General features: G+C 39.8%; 1 protein-coding gene across 9 annotated transcripts in view; it reads left to right on the top strand.

Moving 5' to 3' along the window:
- The window catches only part of WDPCP (WD repeat containing planar cell polarity effector), a 170,431-nt gene that overhangs the window by 106,689 nt on the left and 50,987 nt on the right, over positions 1 to 12,755 (top strand). For all 9 annotated transcript variants that reach the window (XR_014166928.1, XM_081906219.1, XM_081906217.1 and 6 more), the window contains exons 13-14: positions 1,055 to 1,118; positions 11,518 to 11,620. Coding sequence is in view for 8 of the 9 variants with exons in the window: in XM_081906219.1 (XP_081762345.1) it covers positions 1,055 to 1,118; positions 11,518 to 11,620 (167 nt within the window). In the remaining variant the exon portion in view is untranslated. The remainder of the gene's footprint in view (positions 1 to 1,054; positions 1,119 to 11,517; positions 11,621 to 12,755) is intronic.

Raw genomic sequence — 12,755 nt, 5'->3', positions numbered from 1 at the left:
GTCATATACCGTATTTTTCGCCCTATAGGACGCACTTTTTCCCCTCCAAAAATGAAGGGGAAATGTGTGTGCGTCCTATGGGGCGAATGCAGGCTTTCGCTGAAGCCTGGAGAGCGAGAGGGGTCGGTGCGCACCGACCCCTCTCGCTCTCCAGGCTTCACGGACCTGCATGCTGAAGCCTGTGCGTGCTGAGCTCAGCGCGTCCAGGCTTCACGGACCTCTCCGCAAGTAGTGGGAGCGCTCCTGCTGCTTGCGGAGAGTTGCCTGCATGCCGAAGCCTGCGCGCGCTGAGCTCAGCGCGTCCAGGCTTCACGGACCTCTCCGCAAGCAGCGGGAGCCAGTGCTGGGCTCCCATGGCTTGCAGAAAGCTGCCTGTTTGGGGACTGGGGTCGGGGGAAGCTCGGGCCTCCCCCGTCCCAGACCTGCGCCTGGGGGGGAAAATAATTTTTTCCCTTTATTTCCCCCCCCAAAAAACTAGGTGCGCCTTATGGGACGGTGCGTCCTATAGGGCGGAAAATATGGTATCTGAGGCTATCACATTTACCAAAAGAAGTATCTGAACTTCTTGGTTTGCAGGCAGATTTCCTTATCTCTATTTTCCAAGAGACATATGGGTTCATGATTGTTTGAGGTACTTTGAATGGTATTTGTAAATTATAGAGGGGCATTCAGATTTGTTTCACTATCACAACTACCTAGGAAAAATAAATATGGGGTTTAACAACATCGTCCCACAAACATATAGATATGGATGCTGACTACTTATAGACTATGAAGGAAATAATGGCAGGGCCACAAAGAGCTCAATGGGCTAAACACCAACATCTTGACCTCGCTATTCACTATTTATTTATTAAAACTTTTATTTATTAAAAATTTAGTAAATTTTAATGTATAACAAATATGCTTATCATATCAGGCCTATTCTTAAAGAGGTTACACAGAGAAATGGTGCTTGAAGAATTAAGATGAGCTGTTAGGTTGCTTTACACTTGTGTAGGCATGGTAGCCATGAATTTCAATTTGACATTTTTGTTTTCTCCTTGTGTTGTAGGCATCAAAGATTTGAAAAGGCCTTTCTGCTTGCTGTTGATATTGGTGCCCGGGACTTATTTATGGTAAGTTTCCCGAAGTATTATTATGAACTATTATTCTTTGGCCATGGGATGATTTATGCCAGTTTAGGTGCACAATATAAAGGCTCCCAAGTAATTAACTATCTTAGCTAATTTTATGAATTGGCTCGGAGGTGGGTAAGTATCAAGGTTATCACATGCTATTGATAGGTTCTAGGCTCCAGCAATAAGGAGCTTTTCACAACATCACACTATCACATTGTGTTATGATGGTGTGAATGGGTTCTTGCTGTCTAAACTTGCAACTCCCCTAATTTCCAGACAACCACCAGCACCTTCACTTATGGTTGATTTGATCTTTGAGCTCTGTCTGTTCTTCTTTTGGTGTCACTCACACACACACACACACACACACACACACACATACCCCTCTGCAACACAACTATCTTCCAGCAAAGTTACAAGGTATCCACCAGTTCAGCAGTGCCAAACGTTCTGTCCGCCCAGTCACCCTGGATGAGAGGGACCTTTGGCCAGATCCAAGAGGGCTCTTCTTCTGCTTTTATGTTCACATTTTAGGTCTCTGTAGAAAGTGGCATAGAATGCTTGCTTCTCCTGAACTTTGAGAAATTAAAGCTGAAAATGAGAGTTATATTTCAGCACTCCAACAAGAGCAAAATTAGCCAGTTCTTAAAAGGATCTTAAAAGGGGAACCTCTTTCCTTGTAAGATCTTGCACCACAGTATGACAGTGAGGTCCAATGGACAAAGGCAGCCGTGCTTTCTCAGTCTCCCAGCATGCTCCAGCATATTTCTTTGTTTTTGAAGAAAAACAATAGGGGGAAAACCTTTTGAGAGTTGCATTTGCTCAACTCTTTGAATAATGAAGACATTCTATTTAAATTAAGCTTTGACACTAGCTGTTAATATCATTTATCCTATTAAGCTACTTGCCCTGCTAGTTTGATCTTAATATTTAAATTCTATGTTAAATTGTACAATTACATTCTTCTTTTATGGGTTATGAAAATTCCTTTCTAATTATACGAAAAGAAATTGCATGAACCTTTTAATGCTTTCTAATGTACAGCTCTAATCATCTAGCTTATTCCATCTAATTAGAAAGATGTGTGTACTGTGATAAACTTTCCTAACTAAGCATGCTTCAAAAGAATATATTCAAAACGTACTTCTAACAAAGTAATTATATATGTTGTATTTATTTATATTTAAATTCCCTTGCTTTCCTCTTTATACTTCTTAAATTTCATTTCCCCCCTTCACTGTTGCCATGTAAGTCTCTTCACTAAGGCAGTGGTTGCCAACCTTTTTAGGCTACTGAGCTCATTTTGAATTTTCAGAATGTATAACATTTCACAAAATTACAGACACAGTCAGACAACCTTATGCTTGCCATGGGAAGTCAGCTATATCCTGCTGATCCTGATTGTGGCGATAACACACTATTGATTCTACACACACACACACACACACACACAGTTACTGTCTTATAGCAACAGGGAGCAGTACCAGGAAAAATGTACAAAAGTGGCCACTCACTTCTAATTGCTTAGAAAGCATCTGCCCTCTAACTTACTTTCTTTCTTTTTTAATGAAAGCACAGGATTCCTCAATGAAAGTTTTTTGGAGCACCATGGGGCACTCACAGGCACTGGGTTGGTGACCCCTTCACTATGAAAACACAGACATTTCAGATGATTTCTTCAAAATGCCCAGAATCCCTTTCAGTGTATGAGATCTGCACTTTCCCCTCTATATACTGCTAAGCTTTGAGAACTGTGTTCTTGCCACCTGTTGTGTTGACCACAGTTATGTCCTCTCTCTGTCCTTTATTTTTGCAGCATCTCCCCCTCCTCCACAAAAGGTGAACTCCCCTTGCTCTTGCTGCTGACTCCCTGCCCCTCATTTTCAAGTTCTAACTTCTAACTTTCACAGCTTTCCATTTTCATCTACTTGTTCCCTTTAGGCCCCCTTCTCTAAACCTCTTGTCATGCTGCTGTCTGTACCTGAAGTCTTTCCCTATTTGTTCAATGAGTCAGTTGGTTCTCCAGCTTTAAGTTCCTCCTCAAGGCCCCTTTCTTTACCCTGAAGTAGCAGATCCACCTTCATTATCTCATCAGGTTCTCCTCCACCACACCCCCATCTTTTTATTCATTCTGTGGCATCTCATCCTCTAGTGTGTATTACAATATGGCCTAGCTGCTGCTGTGCTATAAACATCTATATGCCTCTCCTCTTAGACCCATTTTATGCATCTGATGTAAATTACAAGTCTTCTACTTAGGTACATCATTTCTGTGGTTCTATAAAACTCCTAATATGCTGTCAGTTTTAATAAGTTAGAATAGTAATAGACACAAAGTGTGTGGTCAAATCTTAAGAGTTATTGCCCTAGCACAACTAGGCATTCCAAGAGCTGTGCCAGTTGCTCAGAGTTGATATACCACATATATCTGACATGTATTCTTACATCCATGTTTTCTAAAAGTTCTCAACACTTAGCAACTCCCACTAGAAGCAGCTTAGACTGCAATCCTATATCATGGGCATAGCCATGTCAGGGGGCATCTGCTCCCCCCCCCATCAAGTAAATCAATAAAAAATACTTAACTAACTGAGGTTCTGTCCCCCCCCAACATAAATCCTAGCTATGCCCATGGCAGAACAGGTTTTGACTTTAGCTAATAGGTAGAAAATGTGCACTGGAAGTCAATCCTCTGGCAACTGCCCTAAAATTATGATGAAGGGCAGTAGATAAATCTCATAAATAAGTAAGTCCATTGCTTATTTGCTTCTCTTCTACTCTTGAAGATAAACTTAGAGCTTTAGCATCCTCCTTCTTCTAAGCTGTTACTTTGCCTTCTATACTCTTCCACAAAATATGCCATTGCCTTTTCCATATACCACAATGAAGCTTGTGCTTCCTTTTGAAGCAAGGAGACATAATTTCATTCACTATTTTGTTTTTGTTTTTTCTAGACATGAATCTAAATGATTATGAAGCTGAAGTTCTCATTGATCATAGATAGATGAAATTTTACTAGGTCAGACATAAGATCCACTTGACAGCATTTCTTAGATGGTGGGTGCATTCCCCAAGGGCAGTAGGGAGTATTTCTTTCTTCTTTGGCGATCATTCATAGCTGAGTAAGATTGTCTTCCATGAATATGGTCTTAACAGTGTGTCCATGAATATGGTCTTAACAGTGTGTCTCCACAGTGTGGCTGTGGAGGCCAATTCTGGATCCACATGTCCTTCCACATGGAGACATAGGTTTCCGGGGGGGGGGGAATTGATCATGGTGAGGATTTGCCAAACGTGCCTTCCTCTTAGCTCCTTGCGTCCTGAGTTCAAGTGTCTTCAAAGCCCATGGCACCTTTGGTAAAGGCTGTTCTACAACATTTGGTTATACTACATTTTTAAAGATTTGCCTTTAGAGCATTTTTAAACCTCTTTTGTTGTCCACCAGCATTATGCTTTCCATTCTTAAGTTGGGAATAGAGTAGTTGCTTTGGAAGATGATAATCAGGCATCTGAACAACATGACCAGTCCAACAAAGTTGATGTTGAAGAATCATTGCTTCGACACTGGCATTAGTTCACCTGTCTTCCTAAGTGATACGTAAAAATTTTCGGAGACACTGTTGATGGAATCTTTTGAGGAGTTGGAGATGGCATTTTTAAGTGGTCCATGTTTCACAATTGTATGGTAAAGTTGTAGTACAATAGCTTTGTAAACAAGCATTTTGGTTTCCCTTCAAATGTCCTAGTCCTCAAACGCTCTGCACTTCAGTTGGGAGAAAGCTGCACTCACTGAATTCAGGCAATGCTGGATTTCGGCATCAGTGTCGGCCTTTGTGGAAAGATAACTGCCTATGTAGGAAAAATGATTGACATTTTTAAATGTTACACCATTAAGTTGGATTTGTGATGCTGCAGAGGGGTTGGTTTTGGTTTTTTGGATATTGAACGATAGGCCAAGCTTTCCATAAGGTTCTGCGAAGATAGGAGGTCATCTTCTGAGTGTGCACATACTATCTTGTCATCAGCATATTGAAGCTCTATGACAAAGGTTATGGTAACCTTATTCTTTGCTTTCAGCCTACTCAAATTGAAGAGCTTACCATCTGTTCAATATATGATTTCTACTCCAGTGAGGAGTTTTCCTTCGACAATCTGTAGGTTCATGGTGATGAAAATAATAAATAGAGTTGGGACGATAATGCATTGGGAAGTATTATTTTGACCAGGAAATATACACACTTTCATCTTGGGCCTGATTATGTGCATATTTTCCATGAGACGTGGTGAATCTGCCCTGTGGCTTGTTGTTATGCATATTAGCTGTGCAATTCACTTTCTCCTGTCATATATTTATTAGTGTAGTAAGTGTTGTGCAACCTTCTTTAAAAGCTTCTTTAGCTCAACCCTGGTGTCCTCCGACATAATGCTCTAATAATAAAATCATTTATTTCACTGAAAAGCACCACATCAAATATAAAAGAAACAATGGCTATCAATTTCTACAAAGTTCAAATACAATAGAAAAGGGCATTACATGATGGATACCACCTACTTTTATTGGGTAAAGGCTAATCCTACATGTGACAGCAAGGATCAAGCAATATTAAAGTTGTTAGTTTTAAATCCTTTTGTGCTGTGTTCCAGCTTTCAGCTGCTGACAATTCCAAAGGACATCCACTGTAGTGTTACAGGTAGGATAGACTCAAGGAATAGACACTTTAATAAAAGTGTCACATTTTTAGTCATGGCCTGATTGGTAAAGAACACGAAAATTCTGAACAGTACTTGGAATTTTGCCCAGAAATATCTTATAAAGTAAGGCATACAAGATGTATTGAAATTAATGAGTGATCACTGCCAATGCTAAATTAAAGTTGTTTTTAGTTACCACATATTCTTAGTCAATTTCCTTGTTTATTGCATGTTTTATATCATAGATTACATAATAGAATCATAGAACTCTACACCAAGGGACACCAAGCGTCATCTGTTTGAAAGTCATTTATCAATTAGTGGATGAGGAGGACCAAGTTTCTTTTCATGCCCTGATTTATTTTAGAATCAGTATGTGGTGTGATACCTGGGAAAAGTGTATAGTTGACCAGTAGTTCCAGCTTTCATGATAATCTAATTCTTTGTGATGCAGCTGCCACAGAGTGGAAAGTTTTATCATTGCCACTCATCTGATGCATTGCTGAAGAAAGCCTGGCTTGCAAGTAAACCATAATTAGAAATAAATTGGCTTACCTTTGTAGTTTATTAGGATCAAACAACTGCAATGACTGGCTTGCATATAAAGGCAAGTCAGTCACTGGTTTGTCCTTGCTAACCCACCCTGCCCCACCACTGCGCACTGAAGGAAGGAGTGCAGGAGGAACTAAGTGTGGTCTGCAAACCGCTTGTTCACATGAAAGCATAATTTAATTTAATATTTAATTTAATCTGTGGGTTAAAGTGACATGCCAACAGAGTCAGTGTGATCATAATGTAAGTTTTAAATTGTGTACAAAGTTGCTTATTATACAGTGAAAAAACAAATGACAACCAAGATTGGCTAGTTCTCAGCTATTGTGTTAACTAAATTGACAGTATAAACCTTTACCCTTTTAAGAACTTGCTCAGGGCTCCTTGCTGACAATCATATTGGGTCTATGGACAGAGGAACTACAATATTCATAGCAAACTCTTTATTTCTTTGCCCCAAGACATACATTCTTCTAAAACCACACCTGCTTTTCATTTCAGGAGAACTATGCATATTCAGACTACTAAAACTCTGTGAAGTTGCATGCCTTCATGTTCAACCCACGTTCCTTAGCCCTTAAGTTTTTTTTTGTATGCCCTAATCCTGTATGTGTTTGCATTTCTTCCTATGTATAGGTAACATTCACATAGCAATTATTCAGGGAGGGTACTATCCCTTTATTTTTCCGTTGTTACAGATTTGTAACTTCCTAGGTGGATAAAAACAAGTTTTACAAGTTTATTCCAATTATGACTGTGTATGCTTGAGTAGAGATTAGCTGCTATAATTAGCAACGAAAATACTACACAGATACCTATAAATTTTTATGAACGTTTCCTGTGCACTGTAAAGTCTTGCTTTCTGAAATTATTAAAATTTGTTCAGACTGCTTCAGTTACAACTTGCTAGTAACTCAAATGAAGGAAAACTTGAAAAGAAAGCTGCTTTATAATGTTCAGTTTGTGCATTTTTAAATCTGTGATAAGTGCAATTTTCTAACAAGTTCCCCCCCCCCAATAAAAGGGGTGGGTGGGACAAGCAATCCTATTTCCCAAACATTAGACTCCCAACAACTCCACCCACACATCTATCTCCCTATCTGAAATACAGTATTCTTCATTCCCTAATAAGAGGCAACTAATAAGGTCATCCAATTCTGCCCCCAAACAAAAAACATTGTAGAAAGTTCATTTCTGCCCAAAATTCCCCACCCCTCAAAATTTAAAGACAACTTGCACAAAACCCGTTTGCTGAAATTTTGTAGGCTACATCCACTCAGCAAGGTCTGATATTCCTGCATGTTTCATTCAATTATATCAAAAGATTAAAAAGTTACATGTTTGTTGATTTCCCCACTATAGTCAATTGTAAAAGTTGGAAGTTTCAGACTTTCCAAAAAAAGGTTCTGATTCAGACCTGTGCCTAAAGCAGGTGTTCTTGAAGTGCCTCAAACTGATCTGATCCACTTTCCAAAGTAGAATTCCAACTGAATCTTATCTTTGGAACACCCTCCTAATACACCATTCTTCCCTAATCCCAGTGTCAGTAAGCATGCAGTCACCATTGCAGTCTTTTCAGACTAGAGCATACAGAAAGCATGAAGAAGATCAGAACTATACTCTGTGTGTACTGTGCTGCAGATTTACAGCTGCACCCAGAGAATGATTTGGATCTATCCTCCTTTTGCTTTGTTTTCCCATTTTTCAGGTGTGCATCTCTTGTTCCAGTGCTTCCATTCCAAATATTCTTACTCTTGCCATTTAAAGAATAAATATGCAAGACTTAGGTAATACTCCTTCCCATTTAGTTGAAATCATGATATAGTATTATATAGACTGTCTCTTGAATAGTTGGGTTCTTTGCAGAGAGAGAATACGTTTCTATTCCTTTTTGACTGTGGGTTTTTTTTGGGGGGGGGGGTTCAAGTAAACATAAAACCAGGACTAGGGGCATTAATTTGAAAATAGTTTTTACTAATTATGGAAAGAAACAATGTTGTAAAGGCACATAGAGAATTGCATTGTCTCAATGCAAATTATATAATAGCATGTATAATTGGTTTGCTTTTTCAAATTGTCAATTATTTATTAAGTTGTAGTTTACTAAACCTAGGCTGCAATCCTAACCCCCACTTACCTAGGAGTAAGCACCACTGACTTCAACAGAACTTCCTTTTGAGTAGACATGGTTATGATTGCACTATTAAGCATCAATAAAAGGACCTGACTCTTTGCACTATAATGAAGCACATGCTTCCTTCTAAAGAAAGAAGAACCTTCTCTTTCTGCAACAGAAAAGTTTATAGATAAAAAAGCCTATGTTGCTCCCAAAATAATTTCAAGCAAGGCAAGACGGAGGTCCAAAAGCACACACTGCAACACAACTTAATGGATACTGACTGGCAATCTGAGAGATGAGTCCCTAATATTTCTCCCTTTAGACATTGCTTTCCTTGCCTAGACACACATTTTAATCAAAATCTCATAGATTTTATCTGCAAAGAAACCAGAAATTTTCTCACAGCAGGAGGGACTTGCATCAGCAGCCAAGTGAAGACAGTCTGGATTAACCAGACTACCTGCCACCTGGAACAAATCCACTGATTGAGGCTTCGCAGATAACACATTGGAAGCAAAGGAATATTTCCTCTCTTTTTTTAACAATACACACAGCCATGACATAAAATATAATTCAGATAACTTGACTTAGTAATATATTCTGACAGGATTTTTCTCTCTGTGTGTCTCCCCCCTCCCCCCCACTGGCTTCATTTGTTTGCCTATCACACATAAAATAATGGGAAGCCAAGGAGCAAGGCACTAGGTATTCAAAAGCATAAGGACTCCTCTTTCAGGTCAAAGGCCACTAGGAAAAAACACATATTTCCATGCAGCATGTCCTTAACATCATTTAGAATTTGGGTATATTTGCATTTGTTAAAAGGTTATTTAAAACAGGCTCCAAGCACCACACTCCCTTCAGCAATGTGTGCTTTTCATTGAGAAGTAAATACCTGCTGTTTCTCTTTACTTTATTCCCAGACCAAGAAGGGAATTAGCAGTTGCCACATTTGAGGAATAGCTAATGTGGCACCCTCCAGATGTTGTGGATTGCCACACACATCAGCCCCAGCCTTCCCAGGGCATCACACTGGCTACCCCTGCCTTAAACAAGGACAGATTAGCAAAAGGAACAGTGCAGTGAAGTTATGCAATGATGAACAAACTGTGTTCCCCTAAACAGGGCGGGTTCCAGAACTACTCCTGCTAGCCCCTTGTACTGAAGCTACTAGGGAAAAGATCATTTGTTCTGAACCACAGTCCCAGCAGAGGGCTCCTGGGAGCTGTTGGGTGCAGGAATACCAAAGAAGGATGGTAAAGATGCCAGAGTGATCAGTTCTAGTGTTTTATTAAGAAAGGTTGGATAGTCGTCTTGAAGCTACCAGCATGAGTTTGACCAAACTGCGGGAGGCAGTGGAAGACAGGAGTGCCTGGCGTGCTCTGGTTCAGGGGGTCAAGAAGAGGCGGACACGACTAATTGACTAACAGTAGGCTCACAGCAAATAGGCCTGCCAGGTTTCCTAGCCTTCTCTTGCAGAGATGCAGAATGGACACCACAACAAGGATGTGGCATGTCCACGCCCAAGCAAAACAGCATACATCACAATGCCTAGGATGCCCCATCGCTCCACCTCCCCAGATGAGGGCAGAGGTGGCAAATGCCCAAACCTTACGGATAGTTTCCCTTTCTGTTCTGAGAGCCCAACACCCCAGGCCCACAGATAAGGGTAATACCAAAGCAAGCCAGTTAGTATCTATCAAAGCAAGGGAATATAATATATATGAGCTCATTGCTACAACCACTAACAATAATTGTGGGGCTATCTTATTGTGTTAAACCAAGGGTGAATTGTTCCGGAAGCTTTGCTAATGCCAACGTTCTGCCTGCCAATAGTAGTTCCATACTGGTCCTGAATTGTTTGCACTATCTCTTACACGTAGGCCTGGAGAAAAAGCAGTAAATGAAAGCTGAGTACAAAATACAAACAATGCAGCAGCAGCAGAGCATTCAACAATAATTCCAGCAGTAAACCAGTAAAAGTGGGTTGGTAATATGGTGGACTATGCTATTCCAAGCATACATGTTTTGACAGCCCTTGTTCCAGTTGCTTAGGTTCCTTATACTCCCTCTGGTCAGCTGCTTAGCCAGGCTTGTGCAATCGCCCTTCCCTCCGTTTTTTTGCCTCCTGCCATTCTTACCAGAGGAACACAGCACAGCGCTATAGCAGCTGCATATGTGCTCTTTCCCACACACATACTCTAGGATTTAAAGGACCCATAATTTTAAAGCAATAGTTGGCAAGAAAAAGCAGCAACAGCCAGAAGGGCCCATAGAAACCTGGCCCTACTTCAAAAAAGCCCCAAGGGGCTGTTTGAAAACCCTTTTTCAAACAGCTCCACACTGAAACTCCTAAAATGATTGGGGCTTCAAAGGTAAGATCAGCATCACCTGACGTCCTAGTGGCATCAGGTGACTGACAGGTGGGCAGCACCAGCCACCTGTGAAATTTGACCCACCAAGGTTCCTAATATTTATTTAGCCAAGAAAGTGACTACTGCTTCCTCCCATTTTCAGAGTGGAGAAGGCAAAACCCAGAATGGAGACACTCAGAGATAATATAAGGACAACAGTATGTGAATAACGAACTAGAACAGAAGGCAAATGAAGTCTGGAGGTGGTTGGGGAAGAGCGTCCCATGAAGTGCTGTATTATATTCAGCCACTTGGCAGTTTGGTTTCAATCATTCCTCTAACCAGAGATCTGCCAAGCTTTCGCTTTGCTCTGCCATACAAAATCAGAACCTAAAGTGCCTATTAAAGGTTTGCTTATACTGCCGGGTTGAGAGCTCTATTCTTTCTGGTAAATGGTTAACACCTTATTCATTATTAACTGTGAGGATAGAGCTTGAATAGGATAATAAACCTGCATTTCAAAAGAGTAACACAGAGAAAATTATAAATATAGTCTCATCACTTCCATCTGCATTTCTGATCTAAGCAATAAAGAAGCCTTTTTTCCTTTCAAATTCTCCTTTGTTACTTGTCCAAGATTCATTTTAGATTAATCTTTTATTTTGCTTTATTTCTAAAGGACATCCATTACTTTGCACTAGATAAGGGTGAATTGGCACTAGCTGAAGTGGCAAAGAAGAAAGCTAACGACATTGACACAGAATCAATAACCACTGGAGTTGGTAAGAATTAATGCTGTTTTTAAAAATGGCTTTTTTGTTTTAATCAATACATGTTCTTGTATCACTGTCATGTTATGCTTGTAGCAGGGTTATTGGTTAATTGGAATTGTTTTTGGGGTGAGAGAACAATGATGGCATCTTCACTGAACAGAGAAAGGTAATCGTTCAGAAACAGCTTTCAGATACAAAAGTAAGAATGATGACATTGTAGAAGCGCCAAAATAAGTTAGAGCTCTGTACAAAGCAAGAAGGCACTATTTTCATATTGCAAAAAGGTTACACAAAGTGCTAGATTGTGAAATTCATATTTATTTAAGATCTGGACACAGAAAGTACACTTCATTGAACCAATTAGATTAATTGAGATCTAATTTGCAAATGATCTGGTTCTAAAGCCCTTGTGTTGGTCAATGGGACATCCGCCTCTAAGCAGAATATAGTATATAGCCCAGGCACACAAGATTGGACCTATATTGTACTGCGACTCAAGCCCAGCTTTCTATTTTTGTTCTGTATTTTGCCCAAAACACACCTCTGAGTACTTATTTTAGAGACATATGCAAGCTAGTATATATTTTGTATTCTAGGTAACAGTTATTTTTATCTTCCGTCTTTACTGTCTGCTGTGTGATACTGTGAATGCTATGTTGGTTAAATAGAACAGAAGGCTAGGTTGGAGGGAAATCGTAAAAGATTCCAGACAGAGCTTAGCCAACCGAAGAACAGAGGAAAATAGTAGCTTGGCTTTGAATTTATTCTTTTTTTTCTGCAGTGAATGTAAGGAATTTCCTCAAAAGGTTAGATGAACATTGCTTTTATCCTTTTATAGGACAGAAGAAGAAGGGTGTATGTGAGGTTAAAACAAAAGTGTATATCTAGATGAGTCAGAATTATTTTAATCGTGACAATTTAGGGGGGAAATGGTAAATGAAGCACATACCAATTTTAATACTGTATTTACCTGAATCTAATGCTCACCGTTTTTGGCCAAATTACATTGCGAAAATTAAGGTTTGCATTAGATTCAATTGCACATTCACATTCGCCAGCAAATTCTTTTTTTGGTTTCAAGGTTCTGAAAATTGAGGTGCGCATTAGATTTGATGGCACATTAAACTCGATGGCACATTATGGC

This window comes from Podarcis melisellensis, assembly GCF_964234715.1.
Source record: "Podarcis melisellensis genome assembly, chromosome: 3".
NCBI classification, from domain to species: domain Eukaryota; kingdom Metazoa; phylum Chordata; class Lepidosauria; order Squamata; family Lacertidae; genus Podarcis; species Podarcis melisellensis.
Note: the sequence above shows the minus strand (reverse complement) of the source record. Positions and strands in the feature narration are given on the sequence as shown.